This window comes from Rhinolophus hipposideros (assembly GCF_964194185.1).
Source record: "Rhinolophus hipposideros genome assembly, chromosome: 10".
Taxonomy (NCBI): domain Eukaryota; kingdom Metazoa; phylum Chordata; class Mammalia; order Chiroptera; family Rhinolophidae; genus Rhinolophus; species Rhinolophus hipposideros.
Window position 1 is genome coordinate 12,671,187 of NC_138056.1, and position 18,129 is coordinate 12,689,315.

At 42.0% G+C, this 18,129-nt stretch overlaps 1 protein-coding gene across 1 annotated transcript in view; it reads left to right on the forward strand.

Annotated features, from left to right (window-relative positions):
• Positions 1 to 240: 240 nt before the first annotated feature.
• The window catches only part of NUP160 (nucleoporin 160), a 45,808-nt gene continuing 27,919 nt past the window's right edge, over positions 241 to 18,129 (forward strand). The window contains exons 1-9 of the mRNA XM_081063277.1: positions 241 to 369; positions 639 to 750; positions 8,233 to 8,443; positions 8,742 to 8,964; positions 10,265 to 10,343; positions 10,865 to 10,979; positions 12,756 to 12,914; positions 17,097 to 17,174; positions 17,439 to 17,536. Coding sequence (XP_080919403.1) covers positions 270 to 369; positions 639 to 750; positions 8,233 to 8,443; positions 8,742 to 8,964; positions 10,265 to 10,343; positions 10,865 to 10,979; positions 12,756 to 12,914; positions 17,097 to 17,174; positions 17,439 to 17,536 — 1,175 coding nt within the window. The 5' untranslated portion in view covers positions 241 to 269. The remainder of the gene's footprint in view (positions 370 to 638; positions 751 to 8,232; positions 8,444 to 8,741; positions 8,965 to 10,264; positions 10,344 to 10,864; positions 10,980 to 12,755; positions 12,915 to 17,096; positions 17,175 to 17,438; positions 17,537 to 18,129) is intronic.

An 18,129-nucleotide genomic window follows, 5' to 3' on the forward strand; every position in this document is an offset into this window, starting at 1 on the left:
CCCAAGACCGGAGGCGTCCAGGCCGGCCAAGCGAAGGTTCCCGCAGAGGGAGTCGGCTCCCCCTGCCCCTTTCTCTTCTGCTTTCCTCCCTGCCAACCCTTCTTCTCCAGCCACTCGGAGGAACCCCGAAAGACACAGCTGAAGCTGCCATTCTCCTCCCGGGGATTCTCCGACTGTCCGCGCCTCCGCCTGCCCCGCCCCCGGAAGTGACGGCAACCACTCGCTTGTGCTGGGGTCCCGTCGGGCCTCGCGGCGGCGGCGGCGGGAAGATGGCGGCGGCGGGATCCCTGGAACGGAGCTTTATAGAGCTCCTCGGTCCGGAGCGCGAAAGGCCGAGGCACTTTCGGGAATTTACAGTTTGTGGCGTTGGTACGGAAACAGCCAAAGAGGGCGCGATCCGATCCTGCCTTTCAGGCTCCTCCCATGAGTCCTAAATCTCTGATCCCCAGTTCATCCTTTTAAGTCCACATGCCTATAGCCCCGAGATCTGAGCTTCCTTAGTGTCCCATTTCTTCTTTCTCTTCTTCCCCTTCTCTTCGTATGGATTATCAGTCTGTCATCCTCTGCTTTCTCCGCGCCCTCAGTCCCTGTCATCCCCAGAGAACCACGTGTGCGGACTGACCACTCTCCTTTTGCAGGGACTTCAAATGCCTCGACCGGAACCGTCAAGTACAGTGAGAGCGCTGGAGGCTTCTACTATCTGGAAAGTGGCAAGTTGTTCTCTGTCACCAGAAACAGGTTCATTCACTGGTAAGTGCTGTGTTCGCCAAACCCCGCTGGGAAGTCGACTTGGTGTCTGAATTTTCGTGGCTGTTTATAAAGGCTGTTCCGCTCTTCTCCGAAAGCAGTAACTGACAGGCATAGAAAGACTGTTTTCTGACTGTATCTGAATCAAGAGAAGATTAAGGAGACCAGAGTTCTAAGAGAGGTACCCTCCCAGGGCAGCACTAAAAGCAGAGGGAATGTAGCTTCGGGGATAGAGGCCCAAAGATCAGTTTTAAACATCAGTCCATTGTGTTTTTATACAGTGTTTTCCCCGAACATAAGACCGGGTCTTAAATTAAGTTTTGCTCCAGAAGACGCATTAGGGCTTATGTTCAGGGGATGATGACCTCCTGAAAAATCATGCTAGGGCTTATTTTCCTGTTAGGGCTTATTTTGGGGAAAATACAGTAGTGCTTTACAACTTCATTCTGCAAACGTGTGGGCTTTTACCCATCAGGCACTGTGCTAGGTATGCTGGGGATTAAGTGATGAACAAAAACCACCACCGTTTTCATCATGCTGGATGTTGTAGCAGCGTCAGCTGTGGACTCACCTTTCGTTGGGCTGTTTAAAGAAGGGAAAAGACGTTAAACTGATGACACAACCTAAGTATAACAATACAAATGTTGCATACTTGTCTCAGAAGAATAGTGTAGAGGCTATGACAGGCTAATGGGAGGACCACATTTTATTGGTGGAGCTGAGAAGGCCTTGAAGGAGGTCATATTTAACCTGAGATCTAAATGGTTAGCCAGGCAGGGGATTCGGGGAGAAAGCAGTTCGGCAAGTGGGATCAACATGTGCCAAGCCCATGAGGTGGAAAGAACTTGGCAGGTTTGAGGATCTGACGGAAGGTCTGTGGCTTAAGTGCAATGGGCGAAACAGAAAATAATGTGAGAGATGCTGAGATGGGGAGGGAGGCAGAACTCATTATGAAGGACCCTCGCGTCCTTTTTAAGGATTTTGGATTTTATCCTAAGTACATTGAACAATTATTGAAGGGTTTTACATGGTTACTAACGTGATCAGAATTGTATTTTTTTTAAATTGGCTACTTTGTGGAAAGTGGATTTGGGTTAAATATATGTAATACAAAAAAACAATTTGCCTTTATGATGGCCCAAGTAATAGATACTGGTTGTGAGAATGGCTAGGCAAAGAGAAATGGATGGATTCCACATACATTGAGAAGGTAGATTCACTAGGACTTGATGATAGATTGAATATGGAGTGCGGGGTGATAAGGGAAAAGGAGGGAGCAAGATGTATCGATAAGTATTATCGATTGCTGTGCACAGACTTATTTTCAAGGCCCAATACACAAGACACACCACCACAAGTCGGGATGAAGGGGTTAAAGAGTTTTATTACAGAGTGAAAGTAAATAAGACAAGACAGAGATTAGGGGCATATATTATCATACCACTAACAAGCAAGGAGGCAATTCATCATACCACCAGGGCCCAGTCAATTAGAGTCGTAGAAACAGCAACGGCCTTTCATCAGCATGGGCAAAATCCCAGTCAAGTAAAGTTATCAGCACGGGCGAAACTCATGCGCAGAAACAGCACCGGTCATTCATCAGCACGGGCAAAACATCATATGCAGAAACAGCACCGGCCCTTTATCAGCGTGGGCAAAATCCCAGTCAAGTAAAGTCATCAGCATGGGTGAAACACCATGCGCAGAAACAGCACCGGTCATTCATCAGCACAGGCAAAACATCATGCTCAGAAACAGCACCGGCCGTTTATCAGCACGGGCAAAACATCTTGCAGCAGCCGAGGCGGGCCTGGGAACAACAACTACTGTTATGCCTGCCTCGGCTTTCTGGGGTTTTAAGGACTTCACTAACAAAAGCGGCAAGGAGCCAATAAGCATGCGTGTTAACAAAACAAGAAACTGGTCTCGGATCTGGCTAGGAGCCGGGGCCAGTCCTTGGTACAAGATTAGATGTATCGGAGCTCGGCCCACCTGCACCAAGGCGAAGGCCAGGCTCCACATCCTATAAATATTTTCTTGGTCCTTGGGAGGGTAGCCAATCCTTCCAAGGCCAAGCACGTATCCCAGCCACTGTGAGAGTTTACATCCCCAAATGTTCCCAGGCAGACCTTCATATATTCTATTCCTTACACAAGAATAACTCTTTGGTTTCTAGTGTGACTAACCAGATGTATAGGGCAGAGGGGTGGCCATTTACTGAGATACAGAAGATGGGTTTTGAGAGATTTGAATAATTCTTTTAAACGTACTAAATGTGAAGTATTTGCAGCAGCCCTTTGGCAATGTTAAGTAAGTGTTGAAATTTAAAGATCTGAGGCACAGAAGAAAGACCTATGTTAAAGATACAAATCTCATTTCCTTAAGAGAGATTTTTGAGTTCTTAATATGTTACAGTCAATGTTTAGAGACTGGGGATATGGCAGGGAACAAAGCAAAGTCCCTGCTTTCGTAGAGGGAGACAGGCAATAAACAATAATAATCAAAACAAGTAAATGCAGTTTGTCAGGTGACAAGTAGAATAGAGAATAGGGAAGCAAGGTAAGAGGGAAGGGGAATGCCTGTGGGAGTTAATATTTTAAATAGGGTAGTCAGGCAAGACCCAGTGATATGGTGACATTTGAGCAGAGGAGTAAGGATATTTGAGTGATGAGAATTTCAGGTAGAGCCTTCTAAGAAAAAAAAAGTGCAAAGAACCTTAAGACAGGAGCTTGTGTGTTGTGTTCAAAGAATGACAAGGGTATACGAGTCTGTAGATGAGTGAACAAAGGGTAGAATAATAAGAAAGGTAGCCAAGGACCAGGTCAGTGCTTTGTCGGTTATTTTAAGGCCATGACTTTTACTCTTAGTGAGATGGAAAGAAGCCATTTGAGAGTTTTAAGTGAAGGAATGGCATAATCTAAGTTGTGTTTTTAAAGGTTTGCTGTGGTTATGGGTTGAGAACAGAGTAGTGAGAAAAGGGTGGGAGTAGGGAGACCATTTAAGAAGTTGGTGCCACAATCCAGACAAGAGATGATGGTGGCTTAGACCAGGGTGGCATTGGTAGAAGCAGTGAGAAATGTTCTAATTGCGGACATGTTTTGAAGGTGGATTTGTTAGAATTTACCATTGGATCACATGTGGGGTATGCAGAAAAAGAAGAGTCATGGGTGATCTGCAGATTTCTCTATTGAGCAACTGGAAGTTACAGAGATGCCATTACTGAACTGGAAAAGAGTGTGTGTGAATAGGTATTTTTGTTTCTGTTTTTCAGGTTTGCTGCGTCCAGGAATTCTATTTTGGACAGGTTTGATTGAGATCCCTGTTAGATACCCAAGTGGAAGTGTTGAGGCAGAGGTCAGGAGTTCAGTGGAGACGTTGGGCTGAAGATACAGGTTTGGGAATTGTTGGCATTGGATGGCATATAAAGCTGTTATGCTGAATGAAATCGTGTAGGGAATGAGTATAAATCAGGGTTTGGAGGGATTGCTCTTGCAGGCAGATGAGTCTTTGTTGTGGGGGCTTCCTGTACGTTGTAGTGTGTTGAGCAGCATCCCTGGCGTCTACCCCCTACATACATGCACACGCATGCACGAGCACGCGCACACAGTCGGTTGTGACAAGCGAAAGTCCAGATATTGCTATATGTCCGCAGGGAGTGGGGCAGAATGGCCCCCAGTTGAGAACCTGTGTCAATGAGGGAAGAGGCCTGAGGACTGAACCCTGGGGAACTCCAATATTTAGGCAGAAGAGGAACCAGTCAGTAATGGAGACCGAGAAGGAGTAGCTAGTAAGGTAAGAGTTGAACAAAAGGAGAGTGGTGTCCCAGAAGCTAAGGGAGGTATTTCGGGGAGAAGGAGGCTGAAAAACTGCTAAGTGCTACGTACAAGTCAGAAAAATGAAAATTGATCTTTCACCGTGGAGATTACTGGTGACCTTGTCAGCACCTGCTCCAGTAGTGGTGCAAAAGCCCAAGGGGAGTAGGTTCAGGGGTGGAGGGGGATTGTGAGTGTAGAACAAGTCTCTCAAGGAGCATTGCTATAAGGCAAACAGCGAAAAGGTAGCAGGCAGGCAATGGAGGGTATAGGGGAAACACAGTATAATTATATGCTGTCAAGGGGAACCAATAGAGGAGAGGAATTGAAGAAACTGAAAAAGTGAGGCATTAGAAAACACATGGATATTGAAACCATTCACAATTATGGCAGGAGATGTGAGAGTGAGCCAGGAGCTAAAATCTTTTAAGGAATGAGAGAGATCTGGAGACAACTGCAATGAAGAGGGTGGCAGGTGGTATCTGATTGCATGACCTTCAGAGCTGAGTGGTTTGAGCCAGGAGGGCGGAACAATGGCCTAGAAAGGCAATGGGAAGCAAGCAGGCTGTCTGTGCCCTACCCTGAGGCCCCAGTACAAGGAGCATGGTAAGACAGCTACCACCATTAGAGAGGGGTCTGAGGGATAATGTTCTCTGGGAAGATCTAGAACCCAACTTTAACCATAAGGCAGGAAGGTGAAGTGATTGTTCAGAGATGATGATGGTGAAGGTCCAGAAAATTGTGCTGATGATGCCACACCATTAGTTAGTTATCAGAAGCAAGGTAGCACTAGACAATCATCAGAGCTCCAGTGGTGCTTCAGTGTTTTGCGAGTAGATAAGATGTGCTTTGGGAGAATGTGTACAGTGAGCAGAGAAGATGACCCAGGATCAAGGTTTGAGAACGAGCATGTAGAGGTCAAGTGAAGGAGAAGAGGGAATGCCCAGAGATACGGGTGTAAAATCAGAAGAGGGTCGTATGGAAGTCAAGAGAAGAGACTTTTAAGGACAGCATGGTCAAGAATGTGGATTGCTGCGAAGAGGCCAAGTAAGAGAAGGAATAAAGAAGAGTCCTTTGGAATTGGTCTGGGGAACTTGGTAAGAAAAGGGTATGAGAGAGGTGAGGAAATAGAGAGAGCTTGGCCATGGAGGGGATTGGAGAAAACATGATAGCTGGATGTGGGCCAGAATGGAAAGGGATAGGCCTGGGAAGAGCATATTTGAATGTTGATGGAAGGCTCTGCAAGAAGGAGAGATGGATGCAGGGGACTATACTTGAGAAAGTCAGAGATTGGCCTTTAATTGCCGTTAGGAGACCTGCTCTTTAGAGAAGGATGTGGGTAATATGGTAGATGAGGTGATGGGAAGTTAGGGCATTCCCAGCTTGGTGCTTTCTGTGGTTCCAGAGCTACCCCATGGCAGAGTTGCACCTGAAGAAGAGTCTGCCCTGCATTCTAGCAGGAGGAAGTAACAGAAGTAATGGAAGGGGAGATACCCATGTTTATTAAGGTCACTGTAGTTTGAGGCTGGAGTTAGGTTTGTAGAGGTCACATTCCACCACAAGTAATGGGGATGTGTGGCGTGAATTTTCATTATAGTGGAGTTTAATTGCATTGAATATTGTTCTAAATAAATGGACTATCAAGTTTGGAAATGCAGCCACTTAACAAAGTCATAAAATAAGATTTGAATTTTATATTATGCTGAATTTTGTAAATCTGTATAATGCGGTGGTTTGGAATGTAAAATTTCGTCTGAATATGTTTATTCAAAATTTTCAAATTGGGAGAGTTCACCTGGAAACTATTTCCATATAAGAGGTCGGACAATTAAGTTCATGAACTCATCCTAGAAAAAGTGCTACATACTCGTTGCTCAATATCACTGGTCACCCTCCAAGTACTCCCGTTGGGAAGCTGTACACCGGCACCAGCGCCTAATCCACCCTTCAAAGCAATTCTTGAACTCTTTCTGGAATGGCCATCAGAGCTGTCGTATTTGATGACCCTTGATGTCCTGAATGTCATCAAAATGTTTTCCCCACAGCCACTGTGGAAATCAGTATGGAGGTATCTCAAAAATCTGGAAATGGAACTACCTTATGACCCAGCATTTCCACTCTTAGGTATCTATCTAGAGAAATCCAAGATGCTAATTTGAAAAAAATATGTGCACCCCTATGTTTATTGCAGCGCTATTCACAATAGCCAAGACTTGGAAACAACTGAAATGCCCATCGATAGACGACTGGATTAAGAAACTGTTACATTTATACAACGGAGTATTACTCAGCCATACAGAAAAATGAAATCCTATTATTTGCAACAGTATGGATGGACCTAGAGAACATTATGCTAAGTGAAATAAGTCAGACAGAGAAACACAAATACTATATGATCTCACTTATATGTGGAATTTAAAGAACTGAATAAATAAGCAAAGTAATCAGAAATAGTCTCAGAGACATAGCGAAAAACTGATGGTTGCTAGATGGGAATGGGGTAGGAATGAGGGAGAAAGGGAGGGGATTAGAAAGCACAAATTGGTAGCACAATATATATACATTTTTTAACAGGACTTTATTGGGGAACAGTGTGTACTTCCGGGACTTTTTCTTTTCCAAGTCAAGTTGTTGTCCTTTCAATCCTAGTTGTGGAGGGTGCCATTCAGCTTCAAGTTGTTGTCCTTTCAGTCTTAGTTGTGGAGGGCGCAGCTCAGCTCCAAGTCCAGTTGCCTTTGCTAGTTGCAGGGGGCGCAGCCCACCATCCCTTGCAGGACTTGAGGAATTGAACCAGCAACCTTGTGGTTGAGAGCCCACTGGCCCATGTGGGAATCGAACCGTCAGCCTTCGGAGTTAGGAGCATGGAGCTCTAACCACGTGAGCCACCAGGCCAGCCCGGTAGCACAATATTGCCACGGGAATATGAAAGACAGTTTGGGGAATATAATCAATAATGTAAAGATTTTTGTAGGGTGTCAGATGGGCACGTGTCTTATTAGGGAGACCTCTTCATGGAAGGTGTAGATGCCTGACCACTGCACTGTACACCTGAAGCTGAAGCTGAATAATGTTGCCTGTCAACTATAATTTAGTATATACATAGTCATGGGACGTGGAGTACAGCATAGGGAATAGAGTCAATGGAATTGTAACAGCTACATACATCAGAGGGACAGTAGATTGGAGAAGGAGGGTTATCACTTTGTGAGAGGTGTACATTGTTTTGTGCACCTGAAACTAATAAAAAAAAAAACTGTCTTCCCCCTTTCAATATTTCCTTTATCTTCTGGTAAAGAAAGAAGTCACTGGGGCCAGATCAGGTGAGTACGGAGGGTGTTCCAATAGTTATTTGTTTACTGGCTAAAAACTCCCTCACAGACAGTGCCGTGTGAGCTGGTGCATTGTCGTGATGCAAGAGCCATGAATTGTTGGCGAAAAGTTCAGGTCGTGTAACTTTTTCACGCAGCCTTTTCAGCACTTCGAAATAGTAAACTTGGTTAAATGTTTGTCCAGTTGGTACAAGTTCATAATGAATAATCCCTCTGTAATCAAAAAATGTTAGCGACATCATTGCAACAGGTCGCAGACTTAATTGTCAGACTTTGTATTTCATTGCAACAATCAGCAAGAAAATCATAAACATTTAAACAAATGGTTTTTTGTTTTTTCACAGGAAGACCTCCGGAGATACACTGGAGCTGGTGGAAGAGTCACTGGATATAAATCTATTGAATAATGCAGTTCGCCTCAGATTTCAAAATTGCAGCCTCTTACCTGGAGGGGTTCATGTCTCTGAGACTCACAATCATGTGATAATCTTGATATTAACCAATCAAACAGTACACAGGTTGACTTTACCGCACCCTTCCCGGATGTATAGGAGTGTAAGTTGGCTAAGTCCGTTATTTCCCAGATTCCTCTGGCTCTCACACGTGAGTGCTGGAGGAGTATCCTCTGGAATTAAAGGAGATTTGGAGTTCTTGTTAGCCCTAACCATGCACACGTTAACAGATACTATTTAAATAACAGGCATGTTGTAAGTTGAAGAAATTGTTTTCATTAAAAAGAATAGCTTTCTTTTTAAGCTAAATAATTTTTCACTTTAAAAGCTTTGGTAGCAGTTGAGAGGAACTGTGCAAAATTCAGTTTATTAACAGATTTTTCTTTTTAATTCCTTCACAGGAGTTGGTAGTTGAAAGTCAGATGCAATCAGTATTCACTGACATTGGAAAAGTTGATTTCAGGGATCCTTGCAACTATCAGTTAATTCCAGCTGTCCCTGGACTCCCCCCTAATTGTACCACCTCGGCAGCCTGGCTTAGCAGTGATGGGGAGGCCCTGTTTGCTCTACCATCTGCTGCTGGGGGAGTCTTCGTTCTTAAACTACCTCCTTACGACATACCTGGTAAGAATGGGAACTGAGCGTGTATTTAACTTCAAACAAGGAAGGTTAGCATTAAAACAAACCTTAGAAGTCCAAACCCATCATCCAACACGACTTACTTCCCTGCCACCCCTGAAATGGTCATTCAGCGACCACTTACTTAAGGCATCCCTAATGCTTTACTGTTGTTTCCCAAGAGGGCAAGATTTTATACAGTGGATGAGGAACTATAGAGCTCGTTGGAATAGGAAAAAACAGATAACTGTAAGATAGCCTTTTCTGAGGCCTCAAGTAGAGATGAGATGACTAATTGCCTACCTTCAGGTTGAGGTACTGTAATTAAAACAAATTAACTGAAACCAGGAGTTAAGTTGTTCACCCTACTCTAGGTCACCACTGTCTCTTGCCAGGATTATTATATTTCTTCCTAAATATCTCCCCAGATATGTCTTTACCCCCTACATAAACTTCTCAAGCAAACTGAAACACTTCAAACCTAAGCCGAATCATGTCAGTAAACTGCACAAAGCCCTCAAATGAGGGTGATTCTTCATCTCATCTGAATAAACCCAAAGTCCTTACGTTGGTGTACAGTGACCCCCTGCCGCCTCCCTCACCTCACCTCAGCTTCTCATCTCCCCCTCACCTTCCCTGCACCAGCCACTTGCCTACTTATAATTCCTTGAACATACCAGGCATACCTTCCTCAGGGCTTCTGTCTGGGATGGTCTTTCTCTGGCCACCAGCGTGGCTCCTTCAGGGCCCTTAGGTCTTGACTCAATGTCCTCTTAGTAAGGCCTTTCCTGACCACTGTTTTCAAAATGGCACACACACCCCACCCTAATAGTCACTGTACCCTTTCCATGTTTTATTTTTCTCTTATTAGTCTTCTACTTAATTTGTTAACTGTCCTGCTTCTCCCCCTTCCCAATGGAATGTAAGTTCCACGAGGACAGGAGTTTTTGTTTATTTTGTTACTGCTCCATCTCCAGCACTTAGCTCTGTTGGACACAGGAAAGGAACCCAGTGATTCTTCTGGAAAGAATGAAGTGTTTCTTCTGAGCAATGAGTTACTACCTATAAATGGAAGAATTTTCCCCTCGGAATCTAAAAATGCTATTTTATTGATGCAGTAGTGATTGAAAATATTTTAGGTGTGATATACGTGGAAAGGTACATCTTAAGCCTTGCTTAGATGGAAATGTAAAACCCTGTCACCTGTTACAAAGACCTTGCTCATGATTGCATCCTTACCTTTGGGTTTCGCTAAGTATCATCAGGAGGTTAATTGGATATCATTGGTCTGTTTTCAATCTTATAGGGATGGTGTCAGTTGTGGAACTGAAACAGAGTTCAGTAATGCAACGATTGCTTATCGGCTGGATGCCAACAGCTATCAGGTGAGTGGTATCTGGCAGGTAAAGCAAAAGGCCTAAGAATTTAATCTTTTTCCATGGGTCAGCACCTGTTAGTGCTTCCAGTCTTACTCCAAGGCAGATATAGAGTATGCTGGAAAGGAGAAGAATCTGCACATCACATCCCATCTGAGGAGAACCATACTCCAGAGCCCACTTCATTTGGGATTGGCCATCTTGACCGCAAAGAGTAGTTTACTGAGTATACATCCTCCTAATCTCTAGTTCAGTCCCCTGCCCTGACATACCGAATCAATTTTGTGTAATATTAGAAGTTTTTGATCATTAGGACAGTATTCCATTGTTACGTACAGCCTTTTAAAATTTATCACAGTAATTGGTTGTAAGTCAAATAGAAAGTATAGTGATCTTACACCAACATATAAACACTTGCTTCTCCTGTTGATGAAGAGTGTACATTTACAATTTTATGTGTTAAATTGCAAACTCTAACAGTCAGACGGTTTGTAATAGTCAAACTCTCAAACTTGGCCTTATGTCCTTAGAGGTGATCAGGGGCCTTCACACCGTCCGCTCAGCCTGGCGGTGCATTCTGTCGAGCACGATGCCTTCATCTTCGCTCTGTGCCAGGACCATAAACTCCGAATGTGGTCCTACAAGGTAAATGCTGCATTCATAATTACTGTAAGTTAGAACAGGATTCTGTCTTGTAATAGAGCTAAGTAAATCTTGCTGCTTCTCATAGATTCTCAGATCACTTAGTTTGAAAATTATAGGCCATTTCCAGATTCAGACAGTTTCATTTGGCTTTATTTTTCATGTATTTCTCCCCTTTCTGTCATTTTATTTAGAAAACTATAAGTCCTATAGAAAAATTGAAATACTAAGTTGGTGCAAAAGTAATTACAGTTTAAAAGCTTAAAAATAATTGCAAAAACCACAATTACTTTTTTTTTTTTTTAAGATTTTATTGGGGGAAAAGGAACAGGACTTTATTGGGGAGGGAACAGTGTGTACTTCCAGTACTTTTTTCCAAGTCAAGTTGTTGTCCTTTCAATTTTAGTTGTGGAGGGCGCAGCTCAGCTCCAGGTCCAGTTGCCTTTACTACTTGCAGGGGGTGCAACCCACCATCCCTTGGGTGACTCGAGGAATTGAACTGGCAACCCTGTGGTTGAGAGGACACAGTCCGACCGACTGAGCCATCTGGGAGCTCAGTGGCAGCTCAGCTCAAGGTGCCGTGTTCAATCTTAGTTGCAGGGGGCGCTGCCCACCGTCCCTTGTGGGACTCAAGGAATCGAACTGGCAACCTTGTGGTTGAGAGCCCACTGGCCCATGTGGGAATCGAACCGGCAGCCTTCGGAGTTAGGAGCATGGAGCTCTAACTGCCTGAGCCACCAGGCCAGCCTCACAATTACTTTTGTACCAACCTAATAATAGTACAAAGTACATACCCTTCACTTCAGAGGAACAAATAGGCTTTTGAAATGCAACTTGGGGACTGGCCCGGTGGCTCAGGCGTTTGGAGCTTTGTTCTCCTAACTCCAAAGGCTGCCAGTTCGATTCCCACATGGGCCAGTGGGCTCTCAACCACAAGGTTGTCGATTCAATTCCTCGAGTCCCACAATGGATGGTGGGCCTCACCCCCTGCAACTAAGATTGAACACGGCACCTTGAGCTGAGCTACCGCTGAGCTCCCAGATGGCTCAGTCGGTCGGACTGTGTCCTCTCAACCACAAGGTTGTCGGTTCGACTCCCGCAAGGGATGGTGGGCTGTGCCACCTGCAACTAGCAATGGCAACGACCTGGAGCTGGGCTGCGCCCTCCACAACTAAGACTGAAAGGACAACAATTTGAAGCTGAACAGCACCCTCCACAATTAAGATTGAAAGGACAACAACTTGACTTGGAAAATAAAGTCCTGGTAGTACACACTGTTCCCCAATAAAGTTCTGTTTAAAAAAAAGAAGAAGAAATGCAAGTTGGTAAAATAATTTTTAAGATTCACAAACAAAACAGCACTTAATTTTATCTATCAGACTAAGAGATAATTTCATCTTAGTCCTCAAAGAGAAACTTCTAGGGTCCTTCAGCAGATAAACTAGTAGACTGCTAGGTATAATGGATGTGTGTCTTTTTTTTTTTTTACTGGAAAAGGTAGCTTTTATTTAAATATTTTCAAGGTTCTTTTTTTTCTTTTTATTTATTTATTTAATTTATTAGGGTGTCAGTTGTTAATAAAATTACATAATTTCAGGTGTACAATTCTGTATTACATCATCTATAAATCCCATTGTGTGTTCACCACCCAGAGCCAATTCTCCTTCCATCACCATATATTTGATCCCCCTTACCCTGGATGTGTGTCTTTTAAAAAGGGGGCGGATGTGCTTTCTAACCTAAATATTCTTTGATATCACTAACTCTTGTCTTGGACAGGATCAAATGTGCCTGATGGTAGCTGACATGCTGGAGTATGTCCCTGTGAATAAAGACCTCCGGCTCACTGCTGGGACTGGACACAAATTGCGTCTAGCCTATTCCCCTTCCATGGGACTCTACCTAGGGATATACATGCACGCCCCCAAACGAGGACAGGTATGAAACACATGACACATGTCAAGTTATTCTATGTACTGTTGTGGGGAAGTAGCTGCAGACTGATTGAATTCATTTCAGTTCTTCTCACCAACCTAGGTGTCTCATGTATTGTTTCCACTGAGATGGTGGGTTTTGTGCTCATCTGTGAATTAAAAAGTCTGGAAGGAGAAGTCACGATGAAAGGGGGTAGAGAGTTGAATCTGAAAGGAAAAGTTAACCAAAACCAAACAAGAAAGAGCAAATTTAGAGGTCTATGAGAAAATGGAGTTATGAAAGGGATGTGTTAAGTGGTTGAGGAGAAGTTAATTTTTAGAAGTAATTTTGCTCATCATCCAAACACGAGCTGTTGTACGTAGATGAGTATTTAGCATGTAATGTAATGGTATAATCATATACCAAACAGCCATTTGTTAGGTATTGTGTGTTTGCCGCCGTGCCAGGCCCTTCATGTACAGTAATGGCAAACGCTGGAACTGCTTATCTGAGCTCACACTTTACATGTTATCCATTTAATCTTAACATTCCAGTGAGGTTTGTCCTCCTCACTCTGCTGGAACTCTGATTCCCCACGCTGGCTGCTGCTCCGCCTGGGAGCCCCCATTCCTGTTGGGTTCTGATACCCCACTACAGCTTGCCCCTTCATACGGATGCTCTCCACACCCTATTTGGGCCCTGACGCTCTCCACTAGTCCACCCTTGTGCAGTGAGCACCCTCCTCACCTACTTGGGCTCTAATCCCCAATGCTGGCTGTCACTGTGTACACAACCTCCTCGTCCTGCTGTAGTTTCCCACCACGCCAGGCACTTGGTACATGTGGAAACCCTCTCACCCTTCTCCTGCTCCTACAGCCTGAGCCAGGCCACTCCCAAATGTGGATAGTCTTCTTATCTCCTTGGGCTCATGATTCATCTGTAACCCCCTCCTTAGGCTTGATAATTTGCTAGAACAGCCCATAGAACTCTGTGAAACAGTTAAACATTTACTGTTTTATTATAATAAAGTATACAGATGAACAGCCAGATGAAAGGGCACATGGGGCAAGGTCCAGAAAGGTACTAAGTGCAAGGGCTTCTCTCCCCAGGTGTTGGGGTGTGCCACCCTCCCGGCACATGCATGTGTTCAGCAGCGTGGAAGCTCTCCAAATCCCGTACTTTAGGGATTTTTATGGAGGCTTCATCATGTAGGCATGATCCATTATTAATTCAATCTCTAGCCTCTCTCCTGTCTCTGGAGGATGGGGATTGGGACTGAATGTTCCAGGCTTCTAATCCTGGCTTGGTCTTTCTGGTGACCAGCCTCCCATCCTGCAGCTATCCAGAAGTCACCTCATGCCTATCACCCAGACAGTTCCAAGGGATTTAGGGTCTCTGTGTCGGGAACTGGATCAAACACTAAATATTAGAACAAAAGAAGCTCCTAGCACTTCTGTCACTCAGGAGATTGCAAGAGTGTTATTTTAGATGCTCAGTGTCAGGAGCCAGGGGTAGAGACCTATATATATTTTTTTTATTATTTCACAGATTCTAATAAAGATCATGTTGGCTCTGTAGATCATATTGGAAAGTATTACCATCTTAGCAGTATTAATCTTCTGGTCCATGAACATTGGATGATTTTCTGTTTATTCGGATCTTTAACTTTTTTTTACAATGTTTTGTAGTTTTCAGAGTATAAGTTTTGCAGGTCTTTTGATCACTCTATTCCTAGGTATTTTATTCTTTTTAAAGCTATTGTAAATGAAATTATTTTCTTAATTTCATTCTTAGATTGCTCATTGCAAGTTTATAGAAATACAATTGATTTTTGTATATTGATCTTGTATCCTACAACTTTACTTAACTCTTATAGGTCGAATAGTGTTATAGTGGAATCCTTAGGACTTTCTGTATAAAAGATAGTGTAATCTGCAAATAAAGTAGTTTTTCTTTCTATTTTTTTTTTTTGCTTAATTTTCCTGTGTAGATCCCCCAGTACATGTTGAAGTGGCAAGAGCTGACATCCTTAGTGTCTTAGTTGGAAATACATATGGCATGCTTATTACATGCCATTTAAAGAAAACTTTCAGTGTTTCACCACTAAGTATGAGGTTCTCCATGAAATTTTTATAAATGCCGGGTTGGGGAATTTCTCTCCATTCCTAGTTTATTGAGTGTTTTTATCATGAAAGTGTACTCACTCTGGTATGGTTGCCTTGATTCTTGTTAAGACATCAGAAATTTTACCCACCATTGCTTTCGCATCATCGGTGCAAATAGCAACACAGTGAAACAGGCAAATAATGTCATAGTAGTATTATGAAAGGAGTTTTGACCTCTCTGACCCCCTCAAACTGTCTCAGAGACCTCAAAAAGTCTATGGACCACATTTTGAGAATCACTGCTCTAAAAGTTAGATCCAGAATTGAATGTGGTATTCTAGGACTGGTGTCAAATTGACAGAGCTCTTCCCTCCTTTGTTTTGAGTATTATGGTTCTATCAATGAAGCCTAAAATCCGATACACTTTTTTATAACACTCATGTCTATTAAGATTGTAATGAACTTGCAGTCATTTTTTTGTTCTGCTTCACAAAAACTGCTCTTCGGCATGGGTTTTTCTCTCTATTTTTAGTTATTTGACATTGCCATAGACATCCCAATTCAAGGTTTCTGTATTTTATAAAAGTAATCAGTCTGCAATAGATTGGAAATTAAAATAAAGTAAAATAACTGGTCCTTTACCACTGGTAGTTTGAGAACCACTGCACTAGACCAGCTAAAATCTATAATAAATATTTTGCATTGCCGCTCATATGTAATGAAGGACACATAACAGAAAAACATTTTCATGAAACATTTACCTTTATTATGAGTGATTAACGAACTGTGACACTTTGTTTTGTTTTGTTTTTAATGCTTTTTGAGTCCTGCTGAATTGATTCATGTTCCACTAATGAGTTGAGATCTGCAGATTGTAAAATGCAGCTCTAGGCTTAGGTGAATATGAACACTACATATATTTTTCATATTTCATACACTCCTTTTTTTCTCTCAAACGGACTCTCACTATATATTTTTCTTTGTACTTCCTTTTGGACAATTGCTTATGTTCTAAGGACAGAATCATTGTCACTCTTATCAGTTTCAATCATTTTCGCTCTTATCAGTGAATTTCTTTATCAAAAAAAATTTTAAAGACCCATCAAATATTATTTTGAGTTTGAAATTTTTTGTTTTGACAGTGGAGTTAAATACTAAACGCAAGTTATTTTACAGGGTTTTATTTTTAAGAAAGAATAACTGACTAGTGTTGATTTGTATTATGTGTATGTTTTCAATTGTCTTTGTACTTTGGTAAAAATATAAACTTAAAAATAGGTTTCTGAGCACAATGAGATATCACCTCACACCTATTAGGATGGCTACTATAAAAAACAAAACAGCATAACAAATGTTGGCAAGGATGTGGAGAAATTGGAACCCTTAGCACTGCCGATAGGAATGTAAAATGCTACAGCTACTATGGAAAACAGTATGGCGGTTGCTCAAAAGTCAGTCAGAATTACCCTATGATCCAGCAATTCCACTTTTGGATATATACCCAAAACAATTCAAAGCAGGGCCTCAAAGTGATATTTGCAAACCTATGTTCATAGCAGCATTATTGACAAGAGCCAAAAGTTGGAAGCAACCCACGTGTCCAATGACAGATGAATAGATTAACAAAATATGGTGTATGCATAAAATGGAGTAGTATTCCTAAAAAGGAATGAAGTTGTGATGCATGTTACAATATGGATGAACCTTGAGGCCTTTATGCTAAGTGAAATAAGCAATCACAAAAAAGACAAATATTGTTATGATTCCACTTATATAAAGTGCCTAGAGTAGTCAAAGTCATAGAGACAGAAAGTAGAATGGTGGTTGCCAAGGGCTGAGAAGAGAAGGGAATGGAGTTGTTTAACGGGTAGAAAGTTTCAGTTTTGTAAGATGAAGAAAGTTTGGGGGATCATTTGCACAATAATGTGAATGTACTTAACACCACTGAAGTGTACACTTAAAAACGGTTAAGATGATAAATGTTATGTGTATTTGACCACACTTCTTTGAAAATTGGTTTCTGTCTGCTAATAATTCTTGTTTAGAAAACGTAGCATGTCTGTTATTTCAACTAATAAATTATCAACTTGTGTATTAACAGTTCTGCATTTTCCAAATGGTGAGCACGGAGAATAACCGCTGCAGTCTGGATCATATTTCCTCCCTATTCACTTCTCAGGTGGGTTGGATCATCCTTTGCATATTACACAAGTACAGGAAAGCAGTATTGGCTCACTTGACTATGTTGTAATGGGACTGAAATGTTAAAATGGAACATTTCCTGATGTACGCAAACAAAATTTTGTTAAGATTTTACCGAGTTCATGTGGTGCTATCTTCTGCTTTCATGCTTTTACCTCTCCTACTAATACGAATTTAACTCATCATAATCTACTACCCTTTCTTATTTTAATCCCCTTTTCTCCCCCACATTTCCTCCTAGGAGACACTGATTGACTTTGCCTTAACCCCTACGGATATCTGGGCCCTGTGGCATGATGCTGAGAACCAAACAGTTGTGAAATACATCAACTTTGAACAGTATGGATCACGTATCTCTGTCATCCTACCTTACCCCACGCAGTTTCATACTAAGAAAACATAAGAGCTTTTTATGTAGAACCAAGGTCAAGTGTTTGCGTTTAAAGAACTTAGCCTATTAACTATTTTCTGAAATATCTTCTTTGGCGTTTTGTGTTATTTCTTACCTTTTGGTGTTAAAACAAAAATGAGGATTCATACGGTTGAAAAATACCATGTTTCTTGGGAGAGATAGCACATATCCAGAATACTTCTAATCTGGGGAGTGGTTTTTTGTTTTTTTTTGTTTTTTTGCTTCTAAGCAAAGATTATTTCTCATGCACACAACTTCCAAAAGACACTGCAGCCCCTTTGGGTTCTCATTTTCTTCATCATAAGATGAGAAACAGATTGTACAAGAACAGTGCTTCTCAAACTTTTTTAAAAACAAGAAACTCTTTTCTTTAAAAGATAATGTATTTCTATATAACAAAACTAGTATTTTTATGAGTATAAAATTATAACAATTTAATGTGTTGATAATTACTAATATTAGATATATTTGGTATCTGTTATTTTTAATGTACATGGTATTAGTTTAAAATTTTTTAAGC